At 39.8% G+C, this 22,181-nt stretch overlaps 1 protein-coding gene across 1 annotated transcript in view; it reads left to right on the top strand.

Moving 5' to 3' along the window:
• The first annotated feature begins 1,227 nt into the window (after positions 1 to 1,227).
• Positions 1,228 to 22,181, top strand: part of PRKG1 (protein kinase cGMP-dependent 1) — a 1,271,722-nt gene continuing 1,250,768 nt past the window's right edge. The window contains exon 1 of the mRNA XM_037002637.2: positions 1,228 to 12,434. Coding sequence (XP_036858532.1) covers positions 12,169 to 12,434 — 266 coding nt within the window. The 5' untranslated portion in view covers positions 1,228 to 12,168. The remainder of the gene's footprint in view (positions 12,435 to 22,181) is intronic.

Raw genomic sequence — 22,181 nt, 5'->3', positions numbered from 1 at the left:
ATATGAAGGCTTCTATTTCTTGCTTTATAGAGCACATTTTAGGATGGCACACTGCGTCAGTAAGAGGCCTGTGCTGCTGATCTCCATACCATGTATGATGCAAAGTGAAGTTTGAGGGTAAAATAAAGGCTTAGGGAAGGACTTTCCAGATCCTTCTGGATATTGTTTATTAGTAAAGCTTAATCATTTTATTTATGATACCTACATATTTGAAAACTGGAAGCTCAATGATAAAAAAAATACAATTTGTTAACTTAATTGAGGTTGTGGTTTTATAGGTGTATATATCTGCCAAAACTCATCATATTGTACAATTCAAATATGTGCAATTTGTCCGTAAAAAGGTCAAACAATGTATATCTTATAAAACAACAGCTCTTCTCCACTCCTCACTCCTACTCCTCTTCCTCAAGATAACAACTGTTAATAGTTTGATCTGACTTGAAACACATGTCCATGTATTTTAGATATACCATATAAAAATCGCCATACAAATGAAATCACAATTTTTTTTTGCTTCTCTTTTTACATTTTTCATCATGTCTTAGAGATCTTCCTACAGGTCTACCTCATTTTTTTTTTCAGTGTGACTCTATCATCAATTATTTAATCACTTATTAGGTTAATTTTTGTCCCTTTCACAAGCAGCAAAAAAAAAAAAGTCTGTATATACACGTAAATCATTTCTATAAGCTTAATTTTTAGAAGTAGGATTGCTGAGTAAAAGCAAATGTGCACTTAAAATTTGGATGGCTATGGCTAAAAGCTTACATTAAAAAAGATTTCAACAACTTATGCTCTGATGAATATTCAGGAGGGCCCATTTATCACAACTTTGACATTAAGGAGTACTACCAATCTCTTAACTTTTGCCAATTTGATAAGCAAAAAATGGATTAAAAAAATTTTTTTTAATTTTTTAATTTTTAATTTTAATTTAAAAAATTTTTATTTTGGTGTCATTAATCTACAATTACATGAAGGACATTATGTTTACTAGGCTCCCCCCTTCACAAGTCCCTCCCACATCCCCGTTCAGAGTCACTGTCCATCAACATAGTAAGATGCTGTAAAATCACTACTTGTCTTCTCTGTGTTGCACAGCCCTCCCCGTGCCCCCCCTACACTATACATGCTAATCGTCATGCCCCCTTTCTTTTTTTCCCACCTTTATCCCTCCCTTCCCACCCATCCTCCCCAGTCCCTTTCCCTTTGGTAACTATTAGTCCATTCTTGGGTTCTGTGCTTTTGCTGCTGTTTTGTTCCTTCAGTTTTCTTTTGTTCTTATACTCCACATATGAGTGAAATCACTTGGTACTTGTCTTTCTCCGCCTGGCTTATTTCACTGAGCATAATACCCTCTAGCTCCATCCATGTTGTTGCGAATGGTAGGATCTGTTTTTTCTTATGGCTGCATAATATTCCATTGTGTATATGTACCACATCTTCTTTATCCATTCATCTACTGATGGACATTTACGTTGCTTCCATATCTTGGCTATTGTAAATAGTGCAGCGATAAAAATAGGGGTGCATCTGTCTTCTTCAAACTGGAGTGCTGCATTCTTGGGGTAAATTCCTAGAAGTGGAATTCCAGGGTCAAATGGTATTTCTATTTTGAGCATTTTGAGGAACCTTCATACTGCTTTCCACAATGGTTGAACTAATTTACATTCCCACCAGTAGTGTAGGAGGGTTCCCCTTTCTCCACAACCTCACCAACATTTGTTGTTGTTTGTCTTTTGGATGGTAGCCATCCTTACTGGTGTGAGGTGATATCTCATTGTGGTTTTAATTTGCATTTCTCTTATGACAAGCGATGTGGAGCATCTTTTCATGTGTCTGTTGGCCATCTGAATTTCTTCTTTAGAGAACTGTCTATTCAGCTCCTCTGCCCATTTTTTAATTGGATTATTTGCTTTTTGTTTGTTGAGGTGTGTGAGCTCTTTATATATTTTGGATTTCAACCCTTTATCGAATCTGTCATTTAATAATATATTCTCCCATGCTGTAGGATACCTTTTTGTTCTATTGATGGTGTCCTTTGCTCTACAGAAGCTTTTCAGCTTGATAGAGTCCCACTTGTTCATTTCTGTGTTTGTTTCCCTTGCCTGGGGAGATATGTTCAAGAAGAGGTCACTCATGTTTATGTCTAAGAGATTTTTGCCTATGTTTTTTCCTAAGAGTTTTATGGTTTCATGACTTACATTCAAGTCTTTGATCCATTTCGAATTTACTTTTGTGTATGGGGTTAGACAGTGATCCAGTTTCATTCTCATACATGTAGCTGTCCAGTTTTGCCAGCATCATCTGTTGAAGAAACTGTCATTTCCCCATTGTATGTCCATGGATCCCTTATCGTGTATTAATTGACCATATATATTTGGGTTAATGTTTGGAGTCTCTGTTCCACTGGTCTGTGGCTCTGTTCTTGTGCCAGTACCAAATTGTCTTGATTACTGTGGCTTTGTAGTAGAGCTTGAAGTTGGGGAGTGAGATCCCCCCCACTTTATTCTTCCTTCTCAGGATTGCTTTAGCTATTCGGGGTCTTTGGTGTTTCCATATGAATTTTTGAACTATTTGTTCCAGTTCATTGAAGAATGCTGTTGGTAGTTTGATAGGGATTGCATCGAATCTGTATATTGCTTTGGGCAGGATGGCCATTTTGATGATATTAATTCTTCCTAGCCAGGAGCATAGGATGAGTTTCCATTTGTTAGTGACCTCTTTAATTTCTCTTAAGAGTGTCTTATAGTTTTCAGGGTATAAGTCTTTCACTTAAAAAAAATGAATTTTATTAGTGAAAATGAACATCTTTGTTTCTGTGTTTTGTATTGGAATTTTTTTATTTTTTTATTTTTAGGAACTCTTTACATTTCATGGATACCAATTCTGTTTTATGTATTTATAAAGTATTATCTATGATTAAAAAGAAAATTATCATATGACCTAGATGTTCCACTTTTGGATATATAGCCAAACAAATTGAAAACATACTCAGACACATATTTGTAAATGAATGATCATAGCAACCTTATTCACAATAGCTAAAAGGTGGAAGCAACCTGAGTGCCCATTAACAGATGAATGCATAAACACGATCAGTTATATACACACACCATGGACTACTATTCAGTCTCAAAAAGGAAGACATTGTGATTCATGCTACAACATGTATGACCCTTGAGAACATTATGCTCAGTGAAATAAGCCAGACAAACAAGGAAAAATGTATGATTCCTTTTATATAAAGTGTCTAGAGTAATACAATTAATAGACCCAGAATGTACAGTGGTGGTTGCTAAGTATGCTTATTTGAATTTTCAAGGTTAGCTGTGTCAGGATGTTCTATTTATTTAAGCTGTGTATTATTTTATCCTGATTTTCCAGGTGAAAGTATGCTCACACTCAGAAGGAAAAAGCAGTCTTTCTAGAAGAAGTAAACAAGGAGGCTAATTTTAAAAGAACATAAAGCCCAGTGAGGAGACTATAGTACCATTTTATTTGGTTGTTTTCAAATATTGTTTTGGAACCTTCCATAGATTCTTTACTGTAAAATATCCCTGGTTATAGCACTTTCTTGAATTGTTAGTGATCTCCTAGGATCAAGTTCCCAATCCTTGGGGAGGCATTCCAAATGGCCCTCTGCTTACACTTTCTGGCAAGCATGTGGCTCTGTCTGTCCCACACCAGCCCCACCCCCTTGAGATCTGACAAAACAATTATCTGTGGTTTCCAGAGTATGTTCTGTTTGTGAAAGGTTCTTCATTAATGAAAGCTTTTGGTCAACTATTATAGAAATTCAGCTGATTGATGAATTTGGCAAATTAAAAAATCCTTTGGTTTCAGCATAGTAGGCTATATGTCAGTTGGTTATTTGGTGATTTTGGCTTAATACGCATTCCACTCCATTTCTCTCTCTCACGCTCACAGCTTATTGCTTCTCCTTTTCCTTTGTAACCTTTTTCTTTTCCACTTTTGCTTTGAAATCAGCCATTTGCATATCTGTGTTCCCTCACCCTGGGCTGCTCCTCCTACACTCTCACAAACTCCTTGAGGGCAGATACCTCACATTACCCATCTCTGTGTACCCTCAGTGTCTAGCAGAGTGCCTGGAGCTGTAGAAAAGTGAGCAAGGTATACCTGTTGAATGAATGAAACCAAGTACTGTATGCTCAGACAATACAGACATTAATTTTCGTTTCTCCTTCAAAGGAAGAATTCTAGGTCTTGATATGATTCTTAATAAAAGCATTCCTGATGTAAATGGCCCTTCCCCTGGGTTTTTCCTAGAATGCTAATTTGGTATTTGCACAAAAGGTAAATCTGCTTGTCTGTCTATGGAGGGGAGGAAGTTGCCACTCCTGATTAATAACGATGCGCTAGGTTCTAATTCCCGGCAATTTGTGGCATTTCCCATGTGTTCTTAATATCCCTTCTGCTCGTACCATGAAAATATTCAGGTATTCTAGATGGGGACATTTTTAAAGGAAGAGTATGTTTTTACTCACATACTCAAGCTAGAAAAGTGATTTAGAAGAAAAGTACAGGAAACATCCACACATCCACACTCCAGTGCAACCTCATGTTACACTAAGGTGTTCCTGGCAGACTTTCTTGCTGATGATTTTAGCCACAGCGTGAGTAATGTCTGCTTGCCTGTGCATTGTAAAGTGATCTCCCTTTATTACATGATGTCTTGAATGAAGGGTGGTGGCCACTTCTTAGTTCAATATCCTCTGCCTTTCTGCCACTTCTCTGCTCACTGCAGACTGTCAGTGGATGACCAGGAAAGGGATGACTTCTGCTGAGCCAAAGCATTTTCAAGGCAAACAAAGACTTTTCATTGTAACTAATGCAATTAATTTACAATTATGGGGAAGTGTCAAGTGTTTCCCACTTTTGTAAAGCTTCTAAATATAATCAGTCTGGCAGTTGGGAATGTTACCTGTAAATATGGAAGTTTAATATCTCCTGGAATATTGCAAGCTCATGGAATTAATTTTTCTACAGATAGAAAAACAAGTTATAATTAATTTTCATAACAAATGACTAAACATTTTAAGAAAATAATTTCTAAACATATGCATCCTCATTGAATCAGAAATAGTAAATGAACTATTGAGCTAACTATGCAATTTTGGTTAGAGACTTAAAAAGTCATGATAGTTATATAAAGGCTTGAGATGTTGTTAAAATGTAGTGCTCCTTGTGCCTAGTAATGGTTTGTTGAATTTTTAACAGAGGAATTGTTAATTTGAAACAACTTGAGATAGGCACACATCAATATCTTCAACAAAAAGCAGGTGGAGAGAATGAAGACCAGCAGTGAGGTCATTATATCTTTTAAAAATGTACATATATAAGAATGTTTGGCTTGTTCTCTTAAAATGTCAGACCATTCTGAAGTTACTAAAAATATTTACTAAAACAAGTGCCAATTTTTTTTTAAGGTGAAGAACTACAAATAATGTCTATGTGAAGGAAGGGCACACACTTGCCAAATGCGGTGATCTTTCTGCCTTATTCCTGAGCATATATGATAAAGTGTTGCATTAGACTAATGGTTCAGAAAGTGAGGAAACAATAGCCCTAAGGCAACAGACTAACACTTAAAGCGGATATTAAAAGTTTTGTGTCAAATTTGTAACAAACTGTACTTTTATACACAGTTATCTTAACTTATGAGCATAACATTTCCTGAGGTGTACACAAGTACATGGTAATAGTGAGTGGTTGCCTCCATTAAGGGGGTCAGGGGCATGGGAACAAGGATGAGAGGGAGGCTTACCTTTCATTGTATATCCTGTTGTGTTTTTTGAATTCTATATCACATACTAAATGTTGTAAATTTTATAAACAACTTATAGAAAAAAGTTCCAAGTAGATGAGTCATTTCTCTCACTTTAAACATCAAACCAGATAATTAAATTAAATAAAAAACTAAACTCAAAGATTGTATATTCTTTCACTGCTTCTCTTCTCATGTATTTGATTAGTATTTGAACCTGGGGGACAGTGTAATTAATGCAGCAGCACTTACCTTTTACAGATGACTATGGGAATAACCAATGAATTAATAAGAACCCATGATTATTAAATATATTCCCAGGGCAAACCCATTATCAAAGGCATGTAATCTATAGAAGAGTTATTACTATTTTATAGATGAGAAAACTAAGGTTCAGCTGATAAAATAATGTGTGCAAGGTCACAAAGCTAGTTCACTACACAAGATAAGCTTCAGTAACATTTCTACCCTGTAGACATTTAAACATTGGAACATTAAATGGTTCCAATCCTTCCTAGAATTTATGGTGGTGAGGATTTATACTTCAGTCATAATAAGACACAATATTTAAACATAAATATGTTTTAGAAAGAGTGTTTGCCACCCTCAGGCTCTCCTCATTGTTATGTGTGCTTTAAGCAGTTTATATTTTGTAACAACTTCTTAACATCCCCAAGTATCCGTTTGCAAAGCTCGTAAGTAGTTTCACTAAAAATGACTCTTTGGTGAAGTCAGGTTTCTGAGAGTGGTAAAACATTTCTGGCATTTTTAATGGGCGTTTTTAAATGGCAATTGAGCAATTCATTAGTTTTGTTGTTTTATCCAAGAAATTACCACAAACTTAAGAGACTTAAAACAACAGTCCTTTCTTATCTCTTAGTTTTGGAGGTGAGAAGTCTGGGTATAACAAGGTCGGGTCCCCTGTTCAAGGTCTCATAAGGATGAGTTCAAGATGTCATGCCACATTCTCATCTGGAGCATGTGATCCTCTTCTAAGCTCCTGTGGTTGTGACAGGACTCAGTTCTCTCTGTTGGAGGACTGAGGACCCCCTCTCCTTGCTGTTTATCTGGCTGTGGTCATGCTGTTCACCTAGCTCCCACCTGCATTCCTTCTCACGTGCCTCTTCTCATCTTCAAAGGCAGCAATGGAGAATGTCCATCAAGTCAGACTCCTCTCATGCTTAGAATCTCTGTCTCCAGGAAGAACCCAGTCTCTTTTAAAGACACACCTGATTAGGTCAGGTCTATTTTAAAGTCAACTGACTTGGGACCACATTACATCTGCAAAAATCCCTTCACAGCAGCACCTTGACTAGTGCTTATTTAACTAGGAGAAGGTGCATATACACCAAGGAGTGGGAATCCTGGGAGCTCTCCTCCAGTTGTGCCTATCACAAATAATTAATGAGTAGGCTGAATGTGGTATAAATATTACCACAACCACCAAGCCTGTCTGCCCTGCCCCCTAGCTGGGCTACTTTCCCACCCAGAATCAAAGCAGGAGATCCGTTATTATTTATTTATATGGAATCACATTTAAATGATAACATCTTGCTTTCACCTCACTTCATTTGAGCCTTAAAGATCCAAGCACAAGAGAACTTAATATCCATAGGTCTCCACCCTATAGTTGGGAAAACTGAGGCTCAGGGAGATAAAATTATTTGCTTGAAGTCCCACAGCATCTGTCTCCATAATCTAGGTCCAAGGTCCTTAATATACTGCAGATCTTGATTTCTGTAATATTTAATTGTAATCTTCTCTTATTTTTATTTTTCAGAATTTCCAGGGAAAATTATTTTTTTTCCAAACCTGTAAATAGGTATCTCAAAAATCATAGAAAATCATAAATGCTTTTCCTATTGCTTGCAGCATGAGACAACACTCCATTTAGGTCAATAAGACAACATGGTAAAAGCATTTATGTATGTTTTTTGGTAGGGACCAATGAAAAAAATATAACCTATGATTTATTAAGTAAATTCAATAAATGGAAGCTAATTTTGAAGTTTGTTTAACTGAGGCAACACTTCATTTGCTATTTTCATGGTGGCTAACATAGATGTGGGTGCATTTCAGGACTTCAAGCTTTTATCTTGCCTAGGATGTGACCACAGTGGATGATCACTAGAACATGGTTTAGATGACAATGTTAAAGCCATGTTTAGTGTGATGTGGAATTAACTGAAAATGCTCCAAGCCTCTACTAATCACAAAGTACACTGTAATCTTTATAGGTCCGACCAGATTCCAGCTTAACTCTTTCTTGTCAAAGTTTTAAACTCAGCCAAAGTCCATGGATGGATGTTGTTTGCAAGAACAGACAGATGATTTCAAAAGGCGAGTCACAGGGAAAGCAGAATTCCACTGAATCATTAAAAGTAGAAAGGTAAAGGGGACTGTTTGTAACTCCCACTTCTCATTTTACAAATTAGGTAAGTAATTTCAGAGAAATTAAGGGACTTGCCCAAGAGCACAGATTGGGAAATTACTGAGCTGAGACATAAATGTAGATCATTTTGTTCCAAATTCAGTGTTCTTAGCTCATCAGTTGCATCCCTTGATGGAAAATATATTGCATGCAGTTTTCTACAAATACTGTCGTTTTTGTAACCCAAAGAAGTGTTTGTATGTTGGGCATCGGCAATAGTTGGTTTCAGTTCTCTCCACCCACCCTGTCCCCATTCTAACCACCTCAAGAGCTTGTACCTCTATTTTCATTCCCCCAAACCTTTCTTCTGCACTTCTCTGCTGTATCTATGGGACCTCATTCAAACCATCTTCACATGACTATTTTCTTTGCTCTGGATCTTAGTAACATGTAACAAGGTCAGTGCTGTTCCATGGGTGGTCCACCTGTTCTACAGTAAAAGCTGCAACTGCTTGAACTTAGACCAACACAATGCTTTGGGGCAGGAGTATTTAATCACTGACATTGTTTAGAACTCCTGGCATACAGGGATAATAAAAAGCAGACTGACGTTTAGTCAGTTTTATTATTTTTAAACTTTTTTCATAGACACTGTGCTCTCAGTGTCCCCTATGACACTGATTTAGATTAAAGGACAGGAATTCCCTGTTAGCTACTCGTATCTATAAGGCCTCAGGTTCTTTAGAAAGTGTGCTTTTTAGGGCATATGGTAGAGAGGCAAAGCACCATCATAACATTTGAAGGTACGTGTATTTTGTTAAAAGAACATTTGAAATTGTATATGAAATATGTAATATATCCCAAAGAATTATAAGGAAATGACCTTGGTAAAGAGATTGATTGTTGAGAAGCCAGAGTCTTAGAGACTTATCTGGGTTATATGGGATTTTAAACCCAGTGTATCCCCATCAACAAAGAACTTTTGGTTTTGTTTGTCACTCGGCTCATAGAGAAATGGACATTTTAATACCTTTGAGATCTTTTTGTTTCAAATCCAATGTTCTTAGCTCATCAGTTGCATCCCTTGATGGAACAGGGATTAAGACTGGGAGTCAAAATCTGGACACTGTGACCATGGGCAAGTTATCTAATCTGGCTAAGCACCCATTTCTCCATCTATAATGTGGGGATGAAGAACAGCGCCTAATTTACAGAGTTATCATCGGGATTAACAGCAGTTACATCTGGGGTTTAGCCCTGTACTGGCACATATAAAACAATCAGTGTTTACCATCACTGTCGTCATTATCCAGTGGCCAAAATATTTAAAATTTTAAAAAATATTTTAGTGTCAAGCAAAATTCAGCATGTTTTATTTATCTCTCTCAAATATAAAACATGAAAACACTCTTACAGGTACTGTTGGATTTAATAACCTGGCTTCCTTGTAATTAAGATTTTTACTTAGCAAATTTCTCCAAGGGCACTAGATGGCGACCTTCTCCTTTAAGGAAAAAAAAGGTTTTACTAGTACTTTTGCTTTGACAATTGAAACTTAACTGCTACAGATTTGAAAGCAAACAACAAAGGGTAAAGCCATATCTTTGAGCACTAGATTGTCAGAATAGTAGAATTTCCAGATTTTCAAGTTTCAAGCTAGGAGAAGTGTGATAGCCAAAGCACCCTGTGTGGGCATTAGGAATCCTCGATTCAAACGTACACCCTTGGGTGGTCTTGGAATTTACCTTTCAAGATCTAATTTTTCTCCTTTATAATATAGGGTAGTTGTGTTAGATCATCCTCAGGGTTGCATTCAGCTCTCAAATGCTATGGTCTTAAATAATTCAATGTTCAATTCTTCGACCAAGCCATCTTAAGTATTTCTTGTGCTCTAAATTAAATATTTCTTAATATCTTTTAAGCTAATGCACATTAGCTTAAAAATAATCATTTTTTGTGATTAGTTGTCAACATTACTTAAGTTAAAATGATTTATTCAAAAATAAGATTAATTTTGGAAGATAGGGACAAATTTTGGGTTTTGAGGTGTGTCTGAAATCTTGACCCAAGTGTTTTTTTTTTAATTAAGCAGGAGAAACATATATGAATATCTGCACAGAAGATACTGTAAGACTTGAAAAAGACCTGTCCATTTAAGAGTCATTTAAAAACTATTTCTATCTCTTCTATAAATAAAGTTGAACCTATGCCTAGATTTATTAACATGATAGAAGTTTTTTCTAATGTATCATTTTTAAGTGTCAGTTATTTTGAGTGTTTCTGAAAGGATCATAGCAGATTAAGTTGTTCATAGATAGAAGCAATGGAATAGTAACAAGACAGAGAACCCTTTCTCAAATAGGAGTAGACAAAGTCAGTCTTGAGCATCTGGTGTGGTTAAGAAATTCAGAAGTGGTTTGAAATGTTTTTAATTTAAAATAATCAGATGAGTAAGGACTAACAGTAAGTGTAAAAAAGAATTCTCCATAATAGAATGTATTTTAGGGTTTATTTATAAACTAAAGTATATACCTGCTTTTCCTGAGGTGTTTCAGAGAATGTAGAAAGTGGTTGTTTTGTTTAGTTTTTATAAACAGCCAAAGAGTTTACATCGATCTTTCTTTTAAAGAAAAGCTGCTATTTCAGAGAATCCTTTGGTATCTTAGTTTGCATCTACTTCTTCCGTTAGAAAAGGATTTGCTAATTTGTTGATCATTACCTGAAGAAATGCTCCTCTCACGTACCTAAACTCTTAAACAGTTATTTGTTAAGCAAAATGCTTTTTTGTGACATATACACATAAAAAAAAGTGTAGGAATTACTATGGCTCTTGTGGGTAGAAAAAATCTCTTTAGTATGGGTGAGGTGCTGGGTTCGCAAGTGAGGGACAAATATGGATGACTGATGCACTTTCTCCCTCAAACTGGAACTTGTGAGTGAGCCAGCAGTTTAGCACTGATGGCTGCCACTTCACAACCATGGAGGACCATGTTGTGATATAATTTGAATGGTCAATAAACAGATTTTAACTGTAGCTGATGAAATAAAAATCAGACTGTAAGAGGTTTACAATCAACTCACGGCCTTTCTATTTTCTGTAAACATTTGGTTCATTATCCTACGCATAGTCATCCAACTTCCCTACCAACATTCCACTATTTCCAGTAAAATTTTTTGCTGAAAAAACCTGAAACTGCTACTACCTTGTCATCCTTATTACTTGGGGTCACAACCACAGGATTTCACACTAAGAAAAACACACATACACCCTCCCTTCTCATCTAGAGTAGAAGTAAAAGGTGAAAACAAAGATGAATTCATGTAGAATATTGTCTGAAGCCAGCTTAGTATTTATGAAATCACACACACACACACACACACACACACACACACACACACACACACACACACACACACACACACACACACCCCACAAAGTCTTTAGGCTCCAGTTACAAGCGCTGCGTCATCTGCCAGATCACATGGTAATTGTTGCTATTTCAAGGATCAAGTGGCATAAAGCTCCTCCACCCCCCCTCCACCCCACCTCTTTCCTTTGGTACCATATAGCGTGGAGGAGTGATTACTGTGTGATGGGGTGAGACCGCACTCTGGTCCAACTCTCCTGGCTCTCGGTGGGGTGGTGCGCTCTCCTGTTCTCAAGGAGTGACTGGGAAAGGGGGACGGGGGAGGGGGTCTCCCGGGAGGAAGGGCAGCTCTAATTGGTTTCTCAATGAAAGATAATCACCTATTCCCCGGAGAGGCTGGGGATTAGCACTCTGCCTCTCCTCTCCATCGCTGTTGACTCCTCATCCTCCCCTCGGTGCTTTTAGTCCATTCAGCAGAAGTGGATCGAAGGAAGGGCTCCCCGCCGCATTCAGGGCAGCACTCAGCTGCGCTCTAGCACTTAGCGCCCCAATCACTCACTCACTCTGCGCTCGCCTCTCCCAGCCGTCGTCCCAGCCGCCGCCCGAGAAAAAGTTTTGCGAAGGGGCTGAGGGAAAAAATGAGCGAGCTGGAGGAAGACTTTGCCAAGATTCTCATGCTCAAGGAGGAGAGGATCAAAGAGCTGGAGAAACGGCTCTCAGAGAAGGAGGAGGAAATCCAGGAGCTGAAGAGGAAGCTCCACAAATGCCAGTCTGTGCTGCCCGTGCCCTCGACCCACATTGGCCCGCGGACCACCCGGGCGCAGGGTATCTCAGCCGAGCCGCAGACGTACCGGTCCTTCCACGACCTCCGACAGGCGTTCCGGAAGTTCACCAAATCCGAAAGGTAGGCGCCAGGGCGCGGTGCGGAGGGCCAGAGCGCCGGCCACCCCTCCGGCCGGGTGGGCCCGGGGCCCGACCCGGGCGGCGACCCAGGCACTAGGGGATCCGGGCTCCAGCGGCCGGGGCTGGTCAGCCCGGGCGCCCCCTGCTCGCGGCGTGCGCGGAGTGGGGGTGGTGGCCCCACGGCCGGGGAATGGGAAGTGTTTATTTTTATTTCTGCCCATCACGTGCTGTGCTTGTCCCGGCCGGGGCTGGGAAAGGCGAGCTCCTTGGGGAGACGGGCCCCGGTGGCGTGGGGGTGGGGAGAAGGACCACGGAAAGTTTTCTTGCACTAGCTAACTTGGCCACTCCACACCCGGATGCAGTCACTGTGTGTTTCGTTCGCGCACCCCTGTGGGGGCACCCACGTTGGGGCAGAACCCTGCCCATCCCGACCTGGAGAGCTTCCCTGAGGCGACCCCCAGACCCAGGCCGCGGGGCGTGCTCAGTGGGGCCGCTGGAGCCTCCTGCGGAGGGGTGACGGGAGGCTGGGCAGGCGTGGGTTCAGTTTAGGGACTGAACTTGCTCAGAACCCAAGTCCTGCGAGAGCTCAGGGACGTGGGGAGGCGGGACCGGGGCGCGTCTCCGCTGCAGCGACCTGGCCTCTGGGATGGTGGTGGCGGGGGTTATTCCCAGGGTCACTTTGATGTCAGCATGAAATTACAAAGAAACCCCTCTTTCTGGATATTCGTTTACTCTGTGTCCTTCTCAGAAGTGCTACATCTGGGGCTGCCCTGGGCTTAGAGGCGGCTCCATAACCTTGCACCTGAAGCAGGTTTGGGGCTACTGGTCAGCCCTGGCCCCGGGTGGATAATGCGCCCATATTGTTTGTCTTCTTTCTGAGTCTCTCCCTGGAAAAGTTCGGATGAAGAGGGAGGGGTCTGTTTCTCCGGCGCCTTCAGGCTCCTTGCTTTCCTCCTCCCGGTAACTGAAGACTCAAATCCTGCCAGTTCAAAGTTGTGTGTCGCCCATTCGTGGTGTGCAGAGGAGGCCGGGTGATTTTGGCCACAAGCAGGAAGCTTTTGCACCCCACTCACCGCCTTCACCGGAGAAGGCTGATCGATTGGCTGCAGCTTTAAAGCGCCTCTGGACATTAAGGAGAGGAAGTGCAGACTCCAAAGCCCATTACTGGCTTTTAGTCTCTGGAAGCGCACGGCCGAAAGTGCATTTTGCAGGATATTGAATATTCCATTAGGCGGGCCTTCATGCCCGCCTACCTCTTACCCCTTCCCTCCCCTTAGATCACTTGGTGTCTGAGTTTGGGGCCCTCAGGGGACCCCTAAATTAGTCCCTCCCCTTGAGCTCTTTGACTTTGAGGCCAGCATGTCTAAGGAGCATGTTTTGTCCCATCTCTATCCAGGACAGTCCCAGGGCTCTCAGTATCCCCCACTTCTCCACTGCACCCCTTCCCTGTTTCTGCATGTTGATTACGGTGTTTGTGTGCAGTGGGGGAGGAGAGCAAAGGGGGTTGGGCAGGGGTTAAGAGCTATTGGAAGAGGGCCAGGAACTGGGATTGGGTGGGGGAGGAAAACAGGAATCCAGCCGAAAGGATTCTCTTAGGAACTGTGGGCCCATTCTGAAGCCACGTCTCAGGGGACAACTTTCAGATTTCCTGAGCACCGGTCCACTTATAAAATGACAGTGTGCACATGGCACCTTTTGGCCCAGAGTGCCTCGAAAGCCCCTGACTGATGGAACAATGACATTCTTCCTTCTCTCAGGCTCAGGCTGCAAACAGAGCTCATATTTGGCCTTGCCCTTGGTCGGGAAGCTGCTGCTGTGTCTTGCCTGGCCGGGCTGCGCATTCCGGGCCACTGCCCTGCCCTGCGCTCAGCAGCTGGAATCAATCTGTCCACCTCCTTCAGAAGCCACTTCATCAGCGGTCACTCAGCAGCTGCTAGCCTCCCAGGGCAGACAGGCTGGCCTTGATCACATTTTTGGAATTTCAGATCTTTGTGTCTGGGCTGTGCCCCTCAAAGAGTAACCAGCACCGCTTTGCAGTAGAGAGGAGATGTCACTGGCATCTGAAGAGGACAGAGGGAAGCTCTCCTTCCCAGGGTCCACTCTCATTCAGGAACTAGCTCTCCAAAGGCACTGTTATTTTCCCTGACAAGAAATGTCTCTAGGAGTGAGAGGAGTTTTTGTGTGTTCTGGTAGGAAATGGCTGATCTTTCATGTGTGCACATCGTCTTCCTTTTCCCCAGCATTTTCTTGTTAGGGGTAGGAACAGTCATTATAAGAGTGGATCATGCACAATCGGGGTTGAGCGCATATTTGTGTCTACAGCAAGTAGCTGGAGTGTTTGCTGGCTTCCTTTCTGCGCTGATTTACACTGGGATTGGGGTAAACTTTTTCCCACTCAGCACTTAGTTTTCTACTTTCAAATGGAAGTGTGGAATGTATTTTCAGCAAGCTGACTCATTAGAGTTTGAAGAATTTTGACAGGTATACTATATGGGGATAGTAACCATTGGAATTAGGTACTCCTCCTAGCACTGAAAGAGACAAAACTACCTTAATTATCATTGACAGGTTCACATCATTTTGGCCAAGAAAGCAAATAATTTAAAATTTTTTCTGGGATACAACATTGAATAGCAAATAAGATGCTTTCAAAAGAAAAGTATATTTTCTAATTTTCAGAAGTTTGAATTTGGGGAGTAAGCATTCCATTACCTCATACATCATTTTTTTTTAAAGCTGTGCCATCCTGATGGGCTTCCTGAGGCTGAAAGGGACTCCTTTATGGCAAAGCTGACATTCAGTTGCAGGTGCTATAGGATCTGAGTGATAGCTATTTATGCTATGAGTTTGTTTCAGACTTTACTAGGACACCCAGTTATACAAACAAAAGAAACATTTTGAAAGCATAGGAATTCTGTTTGGTGGTCAGAATGTAAAAGAGCTTTTGCCTGTAACCACTGTTTTCAAAAATGATTACAATCTAAAACAGTTACTTAATAGTTGACAAGAATATCATAAGCATTTATTGCAGTGGAAGGAGATCGGAGAATTCACCAACTACTGTAATCAAGTCAGTCCAATTAGCCAGATTTCCATGTGTCCACAGAGGGTATAAGGCACAATCTCCATTAAGAATGATCTAAGTATCTCAGGAATGCTTAGATGAAAATTATACCAGGGAAAGGGAAGATCTGAACTCTCACTGTAAGTATCAAGTGTACAATGTGATGATCGTGTTTAAAAAGAAAACATCCGACTTATTGCAGTACTCATTTTCAGACCCCTCAGAAATGCCCAGTAGGGATCAAGTGATTATCACTCAAAGCGGTATCTAGGATGACGACGATGGTATTTTATATGTATGTATTACTTTCTGCCAAATAACTCCAAGTTTTTCTCATACTTTTCTGTGATCTGTTGATTCCCTGCATGTACTCCACATTAAGGATCACCTATATCCTTAATTCTTTCTCTTAATTTTTTTATACACACCTAAATCCCTTATTTTGGCTGTCCAGTTAGCTCAGAGGACTGCAAACAGTTGCTGTTGTTTTAAATAAGCTTAATCAAAGGCTGGAATCCATATTGATCTGTTATAGGAATGTTAGACTGTAATCCAAAACTATATGAGCTTTTCTTGTCACAAATCCCTTGATTCATGATGATGTAAATGCATCATACGGAATTTGAATTTCTTTTCACTGGAACATGGATGCTTTGGGATGGATGCCCCAGAAAATTCGTTGCTTTTTGCCTCTCTGATTCAATTCGGTTCTGGTTTAACCTTCAGACTTCGTCAAGGGATTTGGCCTGATTTTGATATAAGCAACTTCAATAAAATGAGCAGGTCCTATCTGAAATCTGGGGCCAGATGATTAATTGTTCATATAGAAAAATACAACGCTTTAAAATAGCAAGGATAACGATAATAAAGATAGCCAATCTTAGCAATCTCATCACAATGCTAATAAGCCCTTTACCTACGGCAACTCCTTGTTTTCTCACAGCCTTCCTAAATAACACGTGGGGAATCAGGCTTAAAAAAGCCGCTTGCCTAAGGTCTCACAGCTAGAACATGCCAGAGACCAGTTTCAGACCCACACCCTGTGGTTTTTAGAGCCCAAGTTCTAAACTGAGACACTGTAAAGTCTCAGAATCAGGCTTGTTTCATCTTAGTAATGGGTGAGTTCTTTCAAATAGAAAGAAATGAACCTGCCCTAACTTAGAAAAGGATTTTTTATAAACGTCTTAGAGGCAACTGGCCTCATGAAAAAGTGAGCAGTGGGCTCTTGTATCCAACACAGATGCATGGGGTGTGCTGTGCCTTGCTAGGAGGTCCTGCTCTTGGGGTTGTCATTTATCATCTTTCCATTGTCCTCTTTCCTCAGCCAACTTCTCCAGCTCAGTGTCATGTCACAGGCAGGGCTGAAGGGATAGGGCAGTTGGGAAATCTTGGTTGCCTCCTTTGCCTTGCAGACCTCTTATGCTGATCCCTTCATCCCTACCAAGCCTAAACATCAGAAGGAATTTATTACAAGCTGACAGTAAAGCAGCTGGTTAACTAGTTATCCTTTCTGGTTTCACATAGTAATGTTTTAACAGGAGATTTTGGGAGGAGACATTCATTTTGTTTGCTTAGATAAGTAGTATTTACCACAATAGTTAAAGGGGAGACAGGCTGAGGAGGCAAGGGGAGGATTTCTAGATAAGATGGTTTGTCAACATCCTGTGTCTTGGTCGTATGTAACATGAAGGAGACAGGACTTGAGCATATGCTCTTCACACCTACTTTCTAGTCAAAGCCATACATGAGGTGGGTAATACCCTGGTTTTAGTGATAAGAAAACTGAGCAAATAGTTTCTGAAGTGCCTTTTAAAGGATCTTAGAAATGGGATCAGAAAGATAATTTAGGTGTCTTAATTTTGAGTCAGTTACCAGAATTGGTCAATTGATGTCATCAATTTAGTCATTTGTTTATACTTACTATTTAAGACATACTTACTTTGTTTTGAGGGTCGTTTGGGTTTTGAAATCACATATAATCTGAATTTATTCATAGTACACCCAGGAGTTCATGTTCCATTTGGATCATTGATAAATGTATAGTTTGAAAGCTTATTTTCAATTATGCATTCATTAGAAATTTGACTGACCCTCATGAAACTATTTCTAACAGACCTGAAAAAACAAAAGATGTCATATCTGTGTCCTGTTTCCTGACTAAATGACTGTTCCCAGTGCTCCCTCACCATACTGTGTAGGAGATGCTGAGTGCATTAAAACCCTTTCTTTTGATAAGATTTTCAGGTGATTTCATAGTTGCTCAGCGTATGAATAATTATTTTCACTTGCTTATCAGAGTTCAGGACCCTATGTTATTTAGGGTTCTTGTGGCTCTTGGAAGTACTTTGAGCTCTGAGATAAACCAGGGATAGCATATCCTGTTTCACAAAAGTGAAAGCACACAGTTTGAGAATTGTCAAAAAGGAGTACTGACCTTGAATTTAGCTTTGTTAGTGTACTGTTGGGTCCCTCAAGAGAAAACAGGCTGTATGTGTATGTGTATGTATGCATGCTGTATCTATTATCTATACACACACACACACACCCATTGCCACTGTGAATCTACACTTCTTACAATAGTCACTATTCTGAAACTCCTCTAGGTTGGCCCTGCTCAATTTCTTATGGAAAGGAGGATTCACTTCTTGGGCTGTTATGGTAAGATAGACTGCAGCGTCTTGTAGTTTATCAAATGCTTGTGCTTGGTGTTGGGTACACAGCTCAATACTGTTCCCCAGAACAGGGTACTGGCACCAGTCTTTTTTGTTCTCTGTTGCAGTATGACCTTCTACTGGTAGCCAGTGATGGTGTTCCACCTTCTTTTCTTTGTTCTTGGGTCTGCTTGTGCTGGGTACTCTCTTTGGGGTCCCTGTGTTTCTCTGTTCTATCTTGACCTCTACAACTCCTGCCAGATCTGTTTCATTTGCAAAAAATCATATAACGGCAAAGGTAGGACAGAATTTTGCTCAAAATATTACTCTAACCTTTTAAAATCTTTCATGTCTTCAGATGTCTCAGATGCTATATGTTTGAGTTCCATAAGGTCTTGAAAATAATTATTTATTAATTGCTTCTATTTTACATACACAAAGCTTGAAAATACTTGCTCAATGAAAAATAGGTATTTCCAGAAAATGTTTATCTTTGAAATAGACTCATTTTATTAAAGACTGATAGAACTAATCTCATTTTATTTATTGTTGTTCTCAAGTAGATTATTTTTTTTAAACCTTATAACCTTACTCTGCACTACTCACTAAACATCCCTGGTGGACTGCAGACTCTGGCATACATGTGTTGCTTTTATTTTTAACATTTTCATATTGTTTCTTATATGTGAATATAATGGAAACTCATACTCCCATGGAAAAAAATGTGGTTTTAAATTCAAGGAATGTGAAGTTTATATTAACTAGGAAATTTCAAAATACTATCTGTAATTTGTCCTGTCTAGGGGGCTGCCTGCATGTTTTACCATTTTTTTTTTGTAGTGCTTATACATTTGGCATATTCTTGAAAATATATCCTGAACAGCTAGTATGCTGGTAGTAGGAGTTGATTTGGGTTGATTTTGTTAGGTGTGTGAACACTGTGATAGCACTTTTGTGTGCAAAGGCAGTAACATGAATGTGCTGATTTCATCTGAGGGTTTGTTTATTAAAGTGAATCAGTAAGATATCTACCTTAATTACCTTGTTAGGACTTCATTTGAATTTTTTACTTGTGATAATTATTATACAGTATATCAGACTTGTTGCTAAGTCGAAGTGTCCTTCCTTTGCAGGCTAATTTAGAGAGTGCTTCAAAATGTGTTTTAATCCTCTGATGTGTGTCTCTGTTTGAGCACTCTGACTTCAAATGCTGCAAAATCTGCTCACAAACCTTATAGGGATCCTAAAATACCTGTCTGTTTGCCTCTTACAAATATCTGTAGGTCTGTTAATTTAGCTAGATGACGCTGTTATTGTCTCACAAGCAAATCTAAAGCCTTTGGGTAAATGTTAATATTTTTCCTGATGCCTTTCATTGCCCACATGGTATGGATAATGCTAATTTCATGTATCACTTGGCCACCAAGGAACTTGGCTGTATATGCTAAAAATTCTCAAAATAGAAAATTTCATTTTTATCTTAGGTTGTAAACCCCTGGGTAGAAACCAGGTCTGTTTACAGAAAAATTCCAACCAAATAAAATCCTCAGCTTACCGTATTTTTCTCTTCCCACATGTTAGTTTTGGGGAAAAGGGTAAGAAGAGCAGCACATATCTAGGAAGTATTAAAAACAAACACATTGAAAAAGAAAAATGAACCTTCTAGAGAATAAAACCAGTTTATATTTAATTCGATCTCCTCCCCAAGAGTTCGATCACTCTAAAATATTCAATTCAATATCCTATGTGTTACTCCAGCAGATTTCAGCTGTGCGTCATGACACATAGTGATGTGGATTTGATTAGCTGTGAGTTAAAATGAGTAAAATAATGGTTTAAAAATAAAAGTTCATGAATTCTTTGTTTTTTAGAAGATAAGGCTGAGCATATTCACAAGCATCTCCCTAAGGCTAGTCTTTTCCCTGCATTCTGATCAACTCTCTTGACTGGTGGGATTGCAAATATATGGCAGGAAATTGCCACAGACAGTCTTGTCTTTTCACAAGAGTGTGTTACACATGGGAACATCATCCATCTTGTGAGTCAGTGCAGATAAAATGTTTGAGAGCTTCTGATCTGAACTATAGTTCAAAGAAATCAAAATCCTAACCCTGTGACACTTAAGATTCACTCCACTCTACTTATCACATATAGTTCAGAGCAACATTTCCCCAAGTGTGCTGTTCATATGATTGATTGGTGGAACCAGGAATATTTGTAGGTGGGACACAAATGAATTTATTTTATGTGAACAGTTAGGAATGTCAATGAGTGGTAGAGGAAAATATGTAAGAGACACATCAAATCCATGCGATGTGGCTCTTAATGCTTAGAATAAAGCTAAGGTTTAAGAAAAAAGCGTCCAAGTACAGATTGTGTGTAACATAGCTGTGGGTGCACGGAAGAGGGTAGGGAAGGATTGTTTTAAAGTCATTCTCAATGAGGAATGGAACGGATTGTTTTCACGTTGGTTTTCTTGCTATCTCTACCCTGTTTTGGAAGATTCTGGCTAATTATCTTTCTGCCCATCTTTGGGTGACTCCTTGGATGGCTGTCTGTCACTTCTCCACAGAAACTGGAGTGAGGACATAGAGTCAGATGGAAATGGTGATTTTTATGAGACATATTCTTGTTCTATGATAAATCAGTCTGGTTGAAAACTACTCACTTTACTATATCATCAGTAAAACTTATGATTTCCCCCCAGATTTATGAATTCCTTTGCCATGCCACAGCAGAGCCCGTAGGTGAACAGGGTAGCTGGGAAACAGTGGGGGACTGCAGGCTGCCTGCCTGTGTCCCTCCAGCCTGGGGTCTCTGGGGGTGCTCTCTCCTCCTGGAGTGTGTCTGAATACAGTGCAGCCTCTTATCTTGTCCTCAGGGTTCCTTCTTGGATCCTGAAAGGAACTCTGACTGTGAAGGGCAGTAGTGTGGCATTTTGTAGCCAGAAATACATGATGCTTTCATTCCTTCTTTCTTTGTAAAAATAGAATTTGGAAAATGTTTGGGAGGGAAAATCTTTCAAAAAATACAATTTATTTTCCTGTAATCTGCATCCCCTTTACTTATAGGAAAGCAGACTAATTTAAATAAGGACAAAGAGTTTTTAAAAATTATCATTGTTAAAAGAATGGGTTGTGGAAAAATGAGGAAAATATACAGAGGAAGAAGTCTGAGTATTAGAGGCAGGAGGAGGAATCTGCAATAACCTTTCTTCCTTCAGGGCACAGTGTAGGCTGTGTCCCTGTCCACTTAAGAAAGGGAATCCTTAAGATGTGGATCCAGGTACCCTCGAAAAGATAGGAGGGAAGGGGGTACGAAGAAGGAAGCAGGGAGGGAAAGAGGGATGGAGGGATGGAAGGAGGGAAAGAGTGAGATTTCAAAAACAACCACAAGATGGCGTAAGGAGAACAATATTTAGCAATTGTACAACTAGTAGTCCGGAATGGCCTTTTTTTTTTTTCCGTTGATTTTAAAACACATTCTCAAACGTGTAACTCTTTTAATATCCGGGTTCAAATCTTTAGAAAGCATGTCAGTTTCGCAGTTAGTCGTGATTTGGGGGAATGTGTTCAAAAGCCAAAGTGTAGTACTTTTCTCTGGAGTTTGTCTTCACCAAAAGAGAAACGGACACCGTGCCCTCTGCCTGGAGAGGTCTTGGAGCATTAATGTCAGTCTGAAGGAAATCCCTAAAAGCCCTGTGAGGAAAGCTTATTTGGTGGAATGAAGAAAACTAAGAGAAATAATCAAAAATTAATTAATGGTGGGGAAAAGTATGTGTGTGAAGAGATAAAGTAAAGGGAATGGCTTCCTACTCACTCCTGTCCGTCCAGGTAAAGAACTAAAAGGCAATTACTATAAGAATAAATTAGATCGCCCATCAGATTAAATTTCTAAGAGCTTGTAATAGGCTGTTTGTTCTCCTTGATAATTCTGATTCTAGAATATAATTAGGCAAATCTTAATATGGCTTGTTGCAGTTTGAGGTTCTTTCTAAAAAAAATTGTAATAATCTAGTTAACATGATTATTTA

This window comes from Manis javanica, chromosome 7 (genome assembly GCF_040802235.1).
Source record: "Manis javanica isolate MJ-LG chromosome 7, MJ_LKY, whole genome shotgun sequence".
NCBI classification, from domain to species: Eukaryota; Metazoa; Chordata; class Mammalia; order Pholidota; family Manidae; genus Manis; species Manis javanica.
This window is presented reverse-complemented; position numbering and strand designations above follow the sequence as displayed.